Source organism: Aspergillus flavus, chromosome 4 (genome assembly GCF_009017415.1).
Source record: "Aspergillus flavus chromosome 4, complete sequence".
Lineage (NCBI taxonomy): Eukaryota > Fungi > Ascomycota > Eurotiomycetes > Eurotiales > Aspergillaceae > Aspergillus > Aspergillus flavus.
The window spans coordinates 4446726-4461513 of record NC_092405.1 but is presented as its reverse complement, the minus strand read 5'-3'; the positions used below and the strand labels follow the sequence as shown (position 1 = coordinate 4461513).

The 14788-nt window shown below is 48.8% G+C and overlaps 5 protein-coding genes across 5 annotated transcripts; 2 read left to right on the top strand and 3 right to left on the bottom strand.

Annotated features, from left to right (window-relative positions):
* Nucleotides 1-37: 37 nt before the first annotated feature.
* Nucleotides 38-3216, bottom strand: F9C07_1600520 (P-loop containing nucleoside triphosphate hydrolase protein). The gene is made up of 7 exons (XM_041292477.2): nt 1811-3216; nt 1517-1751; nt 1385-1462; nt 1172-1327; nt 1043-1108; nt 785-982; nt 38-717 (listed from the first exon to the last, which is right to left on the bottom strand). The coding sequence occupies exons 1-7, from the start codon at nt 2714-2716 to the stop codon at nt 371-373; spliced, it is 1986 nt and encodes a 661-aa protein (XP_041146896.1). The 5' UTR covers nt 2717-3216; the 3' UTR covers nt 38-370.
* Nucleotides 3217-4210: 994 nt separating this feature from the next.
* Nucleotides 4211-7321, top strand: F9C07_2068533 (tryptophan halogenase-domain-containing protein; the record flags this gene model as incomplete). Its single annotated transcript, XM_071508739.1, has 8 exons — nt 4211-4238; nt 4433-4843; nt 4919-5459; nt 6371-6517; nt 6613-6841; nt 6923-6996; nt 7067-7139; nt 7238-7321. The coding sequence occupies 8 exons, from the start codon at nt 4211-4213 to the stop codon at nt 7319-7321; spliced, it is 1587 nt and encodes a 528-aa protein (XP_071366729.1).
* A 652-nt stretch (nt 7322-7973) lies between these two features.
* F9C07_10249 (Alpha/Beta hydrolase protein) lies at nt 7974-8838 on the top strand (the record flags this gene model as incomplete). The annotated part of the gene is made up of 2 exons (XM_041292466.1): nt 7974-8399; nt 8485-8838. 2 exons carry the CDS (start codon nt 7974-7976, stop codon nt 8836-8838), a joined length of 780 nt encoding a protein of 259 aa, XP_041146893.1.
* Nucleotides 8839-10483: 1645 nt separating this feature from the next.
* On the bottom strand, nt 10484-12353 carry F9C07_10250 (Alpha/Beta hydrolase protein; the record flags this gene model as incomplete). The annotated part of the gene is made up of 4 exons (XM_041292469.2): nt 10484-10714; nt 10773-11859; nt 11911-11952; nt 12007-12353. 4 exons carry the CDS (start codon nt 12351-12353, stop codon nt 10484-10486), a joined length of 1707 nt encoding a protein of 568 aa, XP_041146892.2.
* A 758-nt stretch (nt 12354-13111) lies between these two features.
* On the bottom strand, nt 13112-13866 carry F9C07_2284104 (cytidine deaminase-like protein). The gene has a single exon (XM_071510669.1). The coding sequence runs from the start codon at nt 13784-13786 to the stop codon at nt 13292-13294; it is 495 nt and encodes a 164-aa protein (XP_071366728.1). The 5' UTR covers nt 13787-13866; the 3' UTR covers nt 13112-13291.
* Between the last annotated feature and the right edge of the window lie 922 nt (nt 13867-14788).

The following is a 14788-nucleotide window of genomic DNA, read 5'->3' as shown; positions in this document are numbered from 1 at the left end:
TTACTATTGTTAACTATCTAGTATCCAATATAGATTTCCCGTACAAGAATATATATTCGACCGTTTATTGAATGCTGAGTAATTATTTACTTAAGTTGACCAGGAATGCCTACCGCGGGGAAGCCGTAAAGACATGACGGCCAACTATTTATACAAAAAAAAAGTATAAGTATTTCCGGCCTGGTACTGCAGGATGACTGGCGAGGGACTACCCATGATGGCTGTCCTATGACTATATCAGAAATACAACGCGATGAATCCCTGCATTGAGGACTAAATAACGGTCATCAAATATCCACCTTGCCATTTTATGCATCAACTCCACAGCCAGTCATTTTAGTGCTGCTGTCTCACCCAGCTTTATCTAGCATCAAAGCAAAGATCCTTTCTTCACTTGGAGCACCATCTGAATATGCTCCATTGCCAAGGGTACCCTCTCCTGCTTGCATAGCAAGCGAGCCGTTTTAACAATATTCTTAATCTGCCTCCCATTGAGCTCAAGCTTTGCCAGAGCTTTGAGGTCTTTGTCCCGTATTTTGGTGTCCAGATGTCCTATCTGAATAAAGGTCTTCCAAACATGGAGCCTGCTCTGTATATCCAGGGCAGGATAATGGATGGTGAGATGGATTCGCGATTCAAAGGCAGGGTCAAAATCACTAATACGGTTGCTCGTGAGAAACATAACGCCTCGGTAATATTCAATCCGTCTAAGGAAGACTGGGGGAGATCAGAGTTAGCTGGGCTATGCCACCGAAACCACTGACGGGATATACGAGAAACTTACTCGAGACGAGTCGGTTGCGGCGGATGTCACTAGTCGAGCGAGCCTCGAGGAACATGTCGCACTCGTCCAGCAGTAGAATAGCATTCCATTTACTAGTCAGCTCAAGGACTTGTTCGAGAGCCTCTTCTACCTCCACTGCTGTCTCGCCAAGTTCGCTTGCACTCATTATGTACAATGGCTGACGCATCTCCTCGGCAACTGAAAGTGATTTAGTAAAATTCGATATATTATGACCTCAATCACTCTGGTGGTACGCACCGGATTCCGCTGTCAATGTTTTACCAACACCGGGTTCTCCGCTTAGCAACATAATAAAGCCCATACCTGTACTTGAACTCATTAGAACTTGGTTTCTGTTTCATAATAGCGACTTGGACTGTCCCCTACCTTTACCATAGATAATATCATCAAATTCGTCATCACGGGACAATTGCTCTTGGACAAACGCTCGGATGATCTCCTTGTAGCCGTGAGGTAGAACAAGTCGAGGAAAAGCATTCTCACTCCACCGTATTGGCTGCACATTCTCAACATGGAACTCCGCTGGTAAACAATCCTTGTATTAGCAAAGCAATGACCTTCATGATCTCATGACCTTACCCCATGTTTTGAATGCCAAACAGTAGCCTCGCACGATCGGAGAGCAGAGCAATCGTTGCTTCGGGCTTAGTACTTTCGCTGATTTTGATATTAAGCATGGCCCTTGAACATTGAGATATACAGTAGGCTTACCCCCATCTTCCCCGTCGTCTTTGCCATGCTTCTCATACTTTCCCAAGGAATTCCTGTATATTTGATATGCCTGGCTAGTTGCTCTGTATATCACATTTGGAACGTCAAAAAGTAGCTGGTCTTCAGCCGAGTTCACTTGCGATTCAGTCTCAGACTTGATCGACCCAAGACCAGGTGAAGGGGTACTGTAAATATTGAAGGTATGGGGATCGATGATAATCCGGCTATTTTCAACCTGGCCATTCGCCCACCGTTAGTATCCTACAGCCAGTTATAATATGCTTCATCACATACATGGCGTTTCCGAATTTGTCGCGACGACCTCGCAGTATAGAATCCCGAGTACGACATGTGATGAAATGCATTCAATTGCTCAAAACGCTCACCACGTGCATGCAGTCGATCAACGAGGCGTTCCACATCGGGGTGCAGATGGCTGGGAAAGACATCGAGATCGGTGAGTTTGATCGCCCCTTCGAATTTATCTATGTCGACACTGTTGGAGACGTAGCCAAAGCTTGACCCATTGCAATCGATATAGCGACAGTCCAGAGTGAAGAACTCTCCACCCATGTTGGCTCCATAACGGCTGTCGATCAGTTCCATGAAGCGGTCTTGCCCGTCGATGTTAGTATACACTTCCATGCCTGGGGCAAAGATAGTCCACAGGTAGTCAAAAGTAATCACCCTATTCATGGTCAGGTCATTCATGGTCTCAATATGCGGCATAACCTCCTCGCGCACAATAGGATACAAGAGATCTAGGTGATCTCTAACCTCCTCATCCTGCTCGTCCTCATAAAGCTTCTCGAAGCGATGCCATCGATAGTAGAAGGAATGAAATGGAGTCTTGAAGGTCAGTTGCTTTAGATGGGTGTTAATCCCGTCGAAGCCTTTGAATGTATTGTCGAGTACTTTCTTGATCAAAGGGCTTTGGATAGTGATGGAGTGTAAGGCGACTTGCTTTGTAATCGGATGGGGCTCGCGGCGTATGATAAGAGCGCACTCTTGGGCGTAGGAGCCGGCCTCTAGATTGACAACACTCTTGTCTGGAGGCGAATCATTCCACGGCGATCGATCGTCAGATCGGTACAGCTGTTGCACTTCTGTTCTCATGCCCAGGTTGAAGTCAGGGTTGTAGTCGGGCTCAAGACTCATACCGGACTGTCCACTGTCAGTCCTCCGCTGGCCGCATTCCATTCTGCACGGATTTCAGGGCGTACTAAGCTGCTATTGGATGAACCAACACTCCGGTGATATGCGAGTGAACTGGCATTTTCCGACATGTCACAATACTAGTACTCGCAGGTTGAACTTTGGTGATATTCTCAATGTAGATACCAGACTTACTCTCGCAGAAATAGCACTATGGCGACAGCATACGAGGAAAACCTGCCTTTATTTAACAGTTGGGCCGATCTCGATGTCTTTGGAAGGGCGTGTCGCTGGCACTTAGCGTTCGGGGCTCGCCAAAAATGCCAAGATTTCACCACTCGTAGGGAAACCCATTGGGCACTGAGTGACAGCCCCGTCGCTTACATGGTCGTGAAAAGGTGCAGATTGTGAAACTAGTGTCTTTGTCTTGGTGGAGAAAGGTTACATTCTCGCCCTGGCACACGTGGGTGCCCCGATGGTCAGCATATTACGATCTAGCTGTTGGCCATCTAGCCCCATTATGGCGACCCCCGTGATTATCTACAGTCTCGCCATATTCACTCTCCAGAAACAATTGTTGGCACAGATAGAGTGGTCCGCGAGTCCAGGTTGGTAACTTTGATGTAAGAGCGTGCGTCCTGGAAAGCACGTTTCGAACTAGGCCAAAAGGTCCAGCTAAGCTTAATTGTAGATTCAGATTGCTACAGATCGCACCAGTTATCACAGAGCAGCAAGCAAGGTCTCAAGGAACCTATAGAAACCTGTATGGCTAAAGTTTAAGCCTTGATACTGAGCTGTTTTTCTGCTCTAAGTCTATTATAAGCTTATCTATATAGGTGTTAAGGTTATTAACAATTATATAACATTGACTATCTTATATGGCGTAAATCTAATTTACTTGGGCAAGGCCGTAAACACGGAATGGCAGGTTGTCGGTACAGAGAGCCGGGCTGTCCGCAAATCAGTACCCCTAGGTTATATCTCGTTTGAGTAATTACCGAATATGGATGTAGAAGATCCGGTTTGAACCTTGCTGTAGATTTATATGCCTTATTTTAACATCATCAAACCATATCATGCCCAATGGAAAATTGGGACTACGGGTTCTAACAGTTCAAATACTAACTTTGTGATTGAATATACTGTTCCACCCCTTGTTTTATCAGACTCCATCCTTGACTTGTCAGTGGTATATATAGCATTGTCCCCATCCACAATAACTCTCAGATCCCTGCGAGCGTACGCTGCATGTTGTGAATCCAATTACGAACTTTTGCCGTTTCTCTCAGTCAAATACCCTTCCATAATATGTCGATACCTGAGCAATGCACTGTCCTCGTGGTGGGTGGTGGACCAGCAGGGTCGTATGCAGCGGCGGCTCTAGCGCGAGAGGGTATTGATACCGTGCTCTTAGAGGCTGATGTGCATCCCCGGTACGTCGACTTACGTGTTGTCTTCTCGAAACATTCTGAAGGGAAAAGAGGTTTCTGCTGACATAGACCATCCAGGTATCATATTGGGGAGAGTATGCTCCCTTCTATGCGTCATCTTTTACGCTTTATCGACTGTGAGGATACCTTTCTCCAACATGGATTTACGAAAAAGGCGAGTCATGATCTGACCATGTTCCCAATCTGTGTTATATTCTGACCTCTCCAGGTCGGCGGGGCATTCACCCTGAACCAGACGAATTGTGAGGGATGTGAGTACTTCAGTGAAGGTTTGTCATCGCGTTAGGCCCTGTGTGCTGACAGACTACAGACACAGATTTCATTGCTGCAGGGGGGCCAAACCACTTTTCGTGGAACGTCATTCGCTCAGAGGCAGATGAGCTGCTCTTTAGACATGCCGCACACTCAGGGGCAAAGACTTTTGAAGCTGTCAAGGTCAATTCGGTTACCTTCACACCGTCACCCACGTTGGACACAGGCCCCGGGCGCCCCGTCTCGGCGTCCTATACACAAAAGTCCGACGGGGCGACTGGCGTCGTCGGATTCAAATATATCATCGATGCCAGTGGTCGTGCTGGATTACTCAATACCAAGTACTTGAAAAATCGCAAGTACAACCAAGGCCCGAAGAATGTTGCAGTCTGGGCATACTGGAAGGCAACGGGCAAGTACGGAGAAGGAACTCCAAGAGAGAACTCGCCATACTTCGAAGCATTGACGGGTAGGTTCTAGCCCGCAACGAACGTCCGACAATCAGTAGTTGGTATGCTGACTATATCGATGCTGGTGTGAACAGACGAAAGCGGCTGGGCATGGTTCATTCCTCTCCACGACGGCACCCATTCTGTCGGTGTGGTTATGGACCAGGGAATGATGAGCCAGAAGAAAGCCGTATCTGAGCTCTCCGCAAATGCACGCTATCTGTCGTGGCTAAAGCTCGCACCTCGCCTAAACGGCTATCTTACTGGGGGCAAGATGGTCACTGATCTCAAAACTGCATCAGATTTCTCCTATGATTCATCTTCTTACGCTTTCCCCTATGCCCGAGTTGCCGGAGATGCAGGGTGCTTCATTGACCCATTCTTCTCGTCCGGGGTCCATCTGGCCATCACAGGTGGATTGTCTGCAGCCACAACCATATGCGCCGCTATCAGAGGCGACTGTGACGAGGTTGCCGCAGCAAGGTGGCACAGCACGAAAGTGAAGGAGGGCTACTCCCACTGGCTCGTTATCGTTCTCAGCGCTTATAAACAAATGTCCAACCAAGCTGAGCCAGTTCTGAGTGATGTTGGGGAAGACAATTTCGATCGGGCTTTCAACTTCTTCAAGCCAAGTAAGTTCGACATATTAAATTAGCAAATTCCTGGAAGGAGCTTGCTATATCTCTTTTCTCGAAAACCAGATCTAACAGTCTGCTTCAATTAGTCATCCAAGGAACTTCCGATGTCTCTACGAAGCTCACCCAAGCGGAATTCTCCCATACGCTCAACTTCGTGCTCAAAGCCTTCGACCGTAAAATTGGAGGCGACCTAACCAGCGAGGAAGAAGAGAAGATTTACGAAGATATTCGCAAAACGCAGTCCCAGAATATGAGTAATATTGAGAGCTTCACGATGGATATTATTGATGGTCGTCTGCCAAGACTGTTGAGAGGGAAGTTGGGACTTGAATCCGTGGCCAGGATGGATGAGGATACGAAACACTGTCCCACGGCCACGGTATCGTCGGTGATGGGCGACACAGCAACATTAGCGTAACGATAAGTTTATAGCCCTAGGCAGAAGTATTAGTCAAACAATAGACACCTTAGGATCCGACCCGTGACTTAGGGTACAAGCATCAGGGACCCGCCGTGGCTGACGTCATACCCGCCTGCTGCCGTCGAAGCCCTGAAAACAAGTTTAACATCAGCCATCTCATCATCTTTCGGCAGATCAACACGCATCAACATAACAGATCGACATATGATGACATGGAATTGCTTCATAAAGCATAGGAGATCTTTCAACTCAGCCCTTATGGTGTAACAGTCCCTTCCTTTTATGCCAAGCGGTTGCCCCATCGTTTCTATACCCGATAGACTAGACTTCTCATTATCATCCTATTTCACTCACTCCACTTGTCTTTCACTATAGTTCATTTTACTTTAATTACTATCGTTATTATTTATTGATTTTTTCTTTTCGATACCCTGCTGTCATCCTCGGACTGTGTTAAATCTCCAATATGGCCGTGATTTGGGGTCTAGATCTCCACGAGATCCAATTCTCCAAGTTCAAGGGAAAATACATGTTCAATCGCATCTACCACCTCCGACGCACAAGGATGATTGTCTACCAACTCGCCATGATTCTCTGCGTATGCTCCGAGTCAGTGGGAACAGCAGCCTTATCAGGTACGTATATACCTCTTGCAAGACCCTCCCTAGCCAGGGCTCCTCATACTTATCTCATTCATCTATCTACCAATAGACTATCTCGACCAACAAAGCTACATCCAAGGGCAACACCCTGGTGTCAAAGTCCATAACAACAGTTTCATCGGCGCCGCCTCATACAATATATTCGTGGGAATCTCCGTGGCGACGATCTTCGGTGCAGCGTTCTTTTTCGACCTCTTCTGGCCCGACCGATACGAGAGTCCATCTGTGCGATTAGCGTGGAAAATATGTGCGGTGGTTGTCTCGGTAATGATGCTGAGCTCTGCTCTTCTCATGACGGTATGCTACAAAGGAAGGCGCTTGCTGGTCACAATTCTCAGGATACTTATGGAAAGACCAGGTTATCACTGCCATGTATAGTGCCCGTATCACTGGTACGGACGCCGCCTCTGCGAGAAAGTTCTGGTCGGAGGCCGAGAAGAAACCTGCTCTAGGTATATTTCCCATTGAAGTTTGGACGCTTGTATCCGACTTCCTAATATAGTGTGCCTAACAACTATGTAGCGTACCGAACGAATCCCAAGGCTGTTGCCTCGGCTGTTTTAGCTTGGCCCGGGTGGGTCGCGACTGTTGTCAGGTATGTCCGTCTAAATAGGCACGGTCTAATAGTGCATCGATACTAATCATGATCATAGTACTGTTGTCCTTTTCATGTCTAAAAAACATGATGATCAGTACGGTGCCAAGTCGAACTACGGTCGAAATCTTGAGAATGGGGAAAATATCCCTGAAACGGAAGCCAAGCCTATGACAATGTAATGTTCGTTATATGTATAAATCAGTATAGATCCCATGTACATAACTGGTATATTACCTCCATCCTAATGAATGCAGTGAACCTATCATCTCTTCTATACTCAGATTTGGTTAATCCGAACTTCGATTCGTTCCGAACCCTGCAACAGCCTTAGTGATGATGCTAGTCGGATCAAGGTCAAGATTAGCCAGAGCCTCTGGCGGGATCGGAACACACTCCGCGGTTTGGGGCCTTTATCTTCTTCATCCTCGGGCAGTCCAAGTTAGAAGTCTGTCCCCGGTTAAATAGGCTGCATAGGTGCACGGCAAATGAAGACAACAAGTGGTCAAGAATCTAGCAACTGTTTCCCTTGCTTAAGCAGGCTGATAGCTTCAAAACTTCTTCTCCGTGCAGGTACCCTCAAATCAAAGGCATTAGCCATAAGCTTTGTTCGACTGTTGAAGAGCGAAGGGCGTGGTGGATAACCTCAGCTAAGCCACGCTCAGTATTTAGGCTACGCAGTCTTAGACCTAGGCCATCTACTAGGTAACTAGCTGCCTAAGTGGGTGCCGGGCTGAGAGGCCCGTGCAAGCTAGCACATTATATTCCCATAAATCCTCCAGATCGTGTCATCCCAATTACTTCTCTTCGTTCTTCAACATCCTATCTTCCACCATGACCATCTCCAACAAGGAAAAGCCCGTCTTTGTCCTGGTGCCTGGCGCCTCTCAAAACCCAGCCCATTACGCTCACCTCCTCCACCTCCTGCAGTCTGCCGGGTATGGGGCTACCACCGGTCTGCTCCCCAGTATCGGTGCCCAGGGCGAGGTGACTGCGGCCGATGATGCTGACTACGTCCGCAACCGCCTGATCCTCCCTGTTCTCGATATCGGCAACCGAGACGTGATCCTGATCAGCCATTCCTACAGTGGAATGCCCGCTAGCGCGGCTGCACGCGGGCTGGGTCCTGCCGACCGCGCCGCCGAAGGCAAGACGACCTCCGTCGTCGGCCAGATCTTCATCGCGACTATCCTGCCCCGTGGTGGACTAAGTGTCATCGATTCCTTTGGTGGACATCTGCCCCCTCACATGTACATCGATGTACGTATCCTGTCCTTTCCCTTTCGCTCTGACGAGCCCGCGGCCATGGCTCATTTAGGTGTGTCTGATAATTGTCACCAAATAGCAAGAACACAATCTTCTGAAATGCGATGACCCCAAGCCACCCCTTTTCTACGATGTAGAACCAAACCTTGCCGACGCGGCCACCCAAACCTCTCTCAGTCAGGGACTGATCTCGTTCTCGAGTCCCTGCCCCGAAGCGAGCTGGGACACCGAGGCCTTCCGCGACCGTGTCGCCTACATTCACACCCTCAAGGACCACGCCGTTCCGTACGAGGCCCAGGTCGCCATGGTCCAGGCCACCGGGGTGAAGTGGATCACCCGCGAGGTCACAGCTGGTCACAGTGTACAATTATCGGCCCCGGAGGAGCTGACTAAGATCATTCTGGAGTTGGCCGAACAATTTCATTCGACTTAATCTCAATCGCGGGACGTGAACGGAAACCAAGCGGGATTGGCCGACTCAAGCGACAGGGGCCAAGGGACAGGCGTGCTCCTCGGTGGACGAGTAGGCGAGAGGCGTTCTGGGGGCCAAATAGATAATCAAAAATGAACTAAGACTCCACTAAAAACACATTTGCCACCTAGTTTCTACCCTCTTTTCAATGCGACACGCAATGCTCTAGTTCCCTCGTCCCTCGGTAGTTAACGTATTACATCGGGGTAAGCTCTCTTGAGTTTTCGTCCGAGGTGGATGGGGCACTATGCTTTCTTGAATTCGAACCTGGAATGCTCGAGATCACAGCAATGGAGGTTCACAGAGATGGGGCGAAGATGGGGAGCGCAGTTGAGGGGCCTGAAAGATCCAGTAAACCCATAAGCACCATCAGCTTCCGTTCCTCTGTTCTGAGCAGACTAGACAAGGATGAATTATGTGTGTATCTCATCGCACAATGAGATTCGGAGAGCCGGGAAGAGGGGAGCCGAGAGACTAAGCTACCTAAGCACCAATAATTAATAGGCTACGGGTCTTAGTGCCATGTAATCAGTAGGTGGGAGGCTTGAGGTCGATAGGGCGAGGATTTTGGGACCTAGAAGCTAGTACTAAGTTCCGGTCAGCACTAACTAGTCACTAGTAGATTGAAAGCCAATGCCCGACGCTAGAGAATATATGTGACAGGGACACTGACCCTGCCCTCTGGCGTTCCGAACCGCTGTTTGATCAGGAATAGAGAATTATGTTTGCTTGCGTTCCATGCGTACGCCGCAATGTAGCCTGCTAGCTAAAGCCCTTTCTCAATTCGCCCACTGTGATGCGAGACAAAAGTTTAGCCATTCCAAACCACAATGAAGATTCCCTTGCAACGATCCTTATATACACCCCCTATAGCCACGTACCAACATTTCCCCTCACCTAAAAAAGTCGAAGTAGGTCTTGGCCTTGAAACCCGGCCAAGTTTAGGTGCGGCGTTGCTCTAATGATCCGGCGGATCCGATCACTGGCTTGTATTCGATTGTTGATTGAGATTCAGTAGAATTGACAGTCACCGAGCGCTTCCGTGTTAATCCGAGTAAGCTTTGGATCCAGGACTGTAGAGTTGATTTATATACTACTGGTTAATATCTAAGGCACCAGTCACCGTTCGGCACAAAGTATAGATAACAAACACGTACTACTCCGTATATCTTTGCTAGACGCGGCTCGAACTTGGACCTCTTCCTAAGTGTATCCTGAAGAATTGACTTCGTTCAGGAAATACTCGCTCATGGTTTTCAATCTACTATGTATATTATATAAAGTCTACTCACCCCTCTCGGCATTGTGGAGATTATCGGATATATTATCTCACACTACTGGCTAACTGAAGTTAAAATGTGCATTCGCGGATTCCCCAACGAAATACATCCGGAGTTCTTGTGATAGCACGATAAGGGATCCGGTTCTTACAGAAGCAAGGGCTTCAAGTATGATATCAAAATTCTAGTCTATAGCTATCGTGTATTGTCATGTCTAATAAAATTCGATGAGATGTCAAATGTGCAAATTCCTGCCATGTCCTCTATTAAGTAAGGCTCTTCAGTGCCAAGTTGTCACATTTACACCCATGGAATCTATCATGGGCTTAGATCTGATGGCCAAACATGCCCTGGCCGCTTCTCCTCATCTGATTGCTACCCAGTCCGCGTCTGGCGACAGTAGAGTTTCCGCTCGCCGCCGCCACGAGTAGCTTTGCGTACTCGAACCCGGTCATATCGGGCTTGCACCTGGTGTTGACCTCAGGAAGCTTTCCCTCGTCGAAGTACTCCTTGACAATGTTCTGGCTGCATGAAGAAGGGTGGTTCATGAACCCATGCTGTGATAATGTTAGCATACATTCGGCTCCCGGTTTAGGTAGATAGAAAATGACTTACTCCATGTCCTTCGTGGACGACCACACGGCTCCCCAGGTAGTGAGCGGAGGCCTCCCAGGCATTGCTCAGCGGGGTGACCGGGTCATAGGGACTGTTAATGAACAGAATGGGGTAGCTGGTGTTGATGCCGTGGTACGGTCCCTCAAACTGCTCGGCGGCCTTGAACTTCCATTGGGCGCACGGCCACACCTGCGGCGAAAACCCGTCGGCAAAGGAGCCTGTGACCGCTTGCGATTGGACCAACGAATACATGTCTTCGGGCTTATCGGCGCGGAAGTGAGCATCCGCACAGGCAATCCCGTGGAAGTTGTTGGGACCCTGGTTCCATGTAGGCGGGACTGTGGCGGCCTGCGAGGGGTTGATCACGACGTCGTAGTTGCGGGTGAGGGCGGTTAGAATATACGCGTAGAGGGTGGGATACTGCTCCGGTCGGTAGAGCAGGCTGAAAACGGTGTACTTGAATTCCGTCAGAAGGTCGATCCCACCGGGTTGCCACCACGGCAACGGCTCGTACTCATCTGGAAGCGTGACAGGGTTGTCGACGAGTTCTTGGAAGGCTGTGCGCATCTCCTTCATGAGAGCATCCGGGGTGGTGGCCGGGCCGGTAAAGTTCGCAATGACCGGACAGTCGGTGGGACCGGCGTTAATGCATTCCGTGAAGAAGTGGTAGAGAGAATCCTCCGCGGCTTTGGTAGCAGTGATCCAGTGACCGGCGTGGTAGTCATCGTTTAAGACAACACTGTCGAGTAGCATGCGGTCAATACGGTCGGGGAACATCGCCGCAAAGGTCTGTCCAAGGATGGTGGAGTAAGACCGACCCCAGAACCGCAGCTTGCCGTCCTCATTGAGGGCATCGACGATCTTGAGCATGTCTCGTGCGACAAACGTCGTGCCCAGGAAGCGTCCGGTTTCCTGCTGGTCCTCGTAGCAGGCGTCCACCAAGACTTTCGCATCGTTCCACGCTTTGCGCTTCAAGAGACTATACATGTCGGCTTGTGGCAGAGTCTCATTGTTCCGACGAGACAGGCTGCGCTTGATGCCAGGACGTGGAACATCGCATGCAAAGGGGATCGTATGGCCAGTCCCCCTAGGCTTTTATTAGTCGGTGCATGATGAGGTAAGAGATAGCACGACCTACCGGGCGTCAAACCCAACCACATTCCAGTGTCCGCCGAACAAGCTAGGCATTCCGTTAGACCCGTTCATGATGACTCGGTCTGGAGCGGCAACTTACTCGCGATACACCTCGCCCTTCCCCTGTAGGTAGAGCTCATCGATGCCAGAGGCTCCCGGTCCCCCCGGGTTGAAAATAATGCTGCCCTTGACGGGCTCTCTCGACGCACTGATCTTAACCAACTGGAGATCCAGTGGCTTGGAGTCAGGGTTGGTATAGTCCAGAGGGACTTCCAGGGTTGCACAGTCGACGGGGACTGTGCTTGCAGGTTCGAGACCTTCAGGGAGGTCTAGATTACACGGCGCCCAGTTTAAGCCATCGGATTCTGCCCTCTTTGTTCCGGCATGGGGCAAGGCTTGGGATAGCCCTGCGGAGGCGAGAAGTAAAGAAACACTAGAGATCAACATGACGAGCGAAGATTCTGAATGCTTTAGTTATCGGTGAGGAGGAGATACCGAACATCGTGGATGTTCGAGCTATATATATATACTTCGAGAAGCTGGCGGTGCTAGATCACCAGTGGCAGATGGTGTAGATGGAGATGTCGCTGCAGCATTTATCCCAAAGCGGCCGATCTGCAGGTCCAGATGAGGTGGGCGAGTAAGAGCGCCGGATGAGGACAATTTGAATTCGATGGCTAACTGAGGAGAGTAAATAACTATAGCATGGCCTGGGTAGAGGTTGTTGTCTGTTGGGCGGTCCAGACGCTTTCCCCAATCACGGCTCCCGCTGCCACATCCTTCCATGATGCATCACTTTCCCTTGCCTCTGCCCAGCCCTTCCCTCCCAGCCAATCTCTTTCCAGATGAGGCAAAGGCCGAGAATGTGGGGGCGACTTGGCGGAGGCTGAGTTTATTCAGCCTCGTGTACGATCCTTGGCATTTGGGGCCAGCGCTGCATCATACCCTAATGAGGAAGCGTCAAAGTTAACATTTGCACGGACCATAAATTCAACAATAGTATACTCCGTATGCTCAAGGCGGTATTATCCTTTCTCGCATCTTCAAATGATCAATAGATACCTTGATATTTCAGACTTTTATCAAGCAGATCCAGTTTATTGCAGAAATTGCGCAGATATGTTACAACCCGGCTCTCTAGTATTAGCGTTATGAGACTTTTGAAATGGCGAGCTAGGGCTTGATACGTAGACTATTAGATAGATCTTATCATAGTTAGTAGAAAAATCAGCTTTAGCTAGTAATGATAATTATCAATTCAAAAATCTATAAAGATAAGGCAAGGCACCTTTCCACACATAATGGATAACTCATGGTAAGTAAGCAATAGCAGTAATCAATACTGGTAAAAGGGAGGCCCGCAGAATATTTCCTTGACAATTCTCCTATTTCCCTTTGCCCCAGTACCTTTTGCTATCCTCCACCACCTTCTCTTCCCACCCGCTCACCGGCCCAATAACTTCCACCTCGGTCTGGCCATTTGCAAATACAGTCCGACATGGCAAATCCAGTGTGAGGTTCTCAATGTTTCCCTCTCCGATAACTCCTTGCAGTGCTTTCTCCGACGCCAGATACACCAAGCGTCCAATGTTTGCCCAATAAATCGTGCCCGCACACATTGCACAGGGCTCCCAAGTGGAGATGAAAGTCGTTTCGGCTAGATAGTCGCGCGCATAATTATCAGCCGCGTTGCGGGCTAGCTCGGCCTCCGCGTGTCTGACGTGCGACAGCGACAGTGAGGACATTAGAACGGTGGTATTATCCGGTGCCAGAAGCAACGCGGCGAACGGCCGTTTTGAGTGGATGTCTTGGCCGGTTTTCTGCAGCTCCAGGCATGCACCGGCGGCTGCGGATAATTGTTCGTCGGTCAGGGGAGACATTTGGTTGAGAGGTTATCGGTACTTGGTTGAAACCCGTGTGTGTCAGGCATAGGCTTTTAAAAGATTTCGAGGGTATCTTGCTCGGGTTATGACTTTTAAATCATCCAGAACGGCGACTTCCGATATCTTCTCCGCACGAGGCACCGGGACTGCCCGCATCGATATCTTTGCCCAATTATGATAACTAAATTCTGCTATCAGGTCTCCAGACTTCATACCAGGGTAAAGCCAATTTCCTATTACTTCTTGACAATGAAGCCTTGGCTAGTTTCCTAACTACCACGCTGTATCTTCAGTGAGGCTTCTAGTACCTTTACGAACTACCAGGGGTTGGGGAGTTGACGGCGAAATGCTCTCTATTCCGCTGATTGCCGGTACCTTACCAGCGAGGAAAGGATAGGTTAATATTGTCTCTCTGGATATCATTATAGAGCATCAGTATCCAAATACAAATACCTCCTGCCATTACCTTTACAGCTACGTGTGATACTTTTACTCTAACGTACTGCTTAACAGAGTCTTTATGGATACCAATCACAGTGCATTCCAATCAGTTCACCAATTCGACTTGAAGATGGGAGGCACATTTCCTGTCCACATGCCTACCTCATGTATCACAAATGAAGTCCGGAAGAGAGCATGACATCGCGCCCTAGATCGGACTCTGCTTCATTCCTTACTCTCCTTATTCATCCGCTGATAAATGTCCAACATATGTATACTACAAGCCATACCTCTAGTAGTACCCTAAGCACATAAAAGAATATCCCCAGTCCACAGCCCAGTGCATACTGTTGCTCCAATCCAAATAGGAAACAGCAAATTATACCATGGTAATATCATAATCAAATGTCAAACCCACTCATCGACGTAACACAGCACACCATCTGACAACAAGATGTACCAAGCAACCTACATAATACACCGAGGCGGCTCATTTCATGAGATCTATAAATTTATCACCTACGCCAACCACATCAATCCTAACCGCATCTCAGACAT

What these genes read in the sequence shown, in the direction of transcription:
- F9C07_2284104 (XM_071510669.1), bottom strand. Translation starts at nt 13,786, where the DNA reads ATGTCTCCCCTGACCGACGAACAATTATCCGCAGCCGCCGGTGCATGC.
- F9C07_1600520 (XM_041292477.2), bottom strand. Translation starts at nt 2,716, where the DNA reads ATGGAATGCGGCCAGCGGAGGACTGACAGTGGACAGTCCGGTATGAGT. An exon ending in TTTGGCATTCAAAACATGGG is followed by an intron (nt 1,328 to 1,384) that starts GTAAGGTCATGA and finishes ATTGTTTACCAG; the next exon opens with CGGAGTTCCATGTTGAGAAT. An exon ending in AACATTGACAGCGGAATCCG is followed by an intron (nt 983 to 1,042) that starts GTGCGTACCACC and finishes AATCACTTTCAG; the next exon opens with TTGCCGAGGAGATGCGTCAG.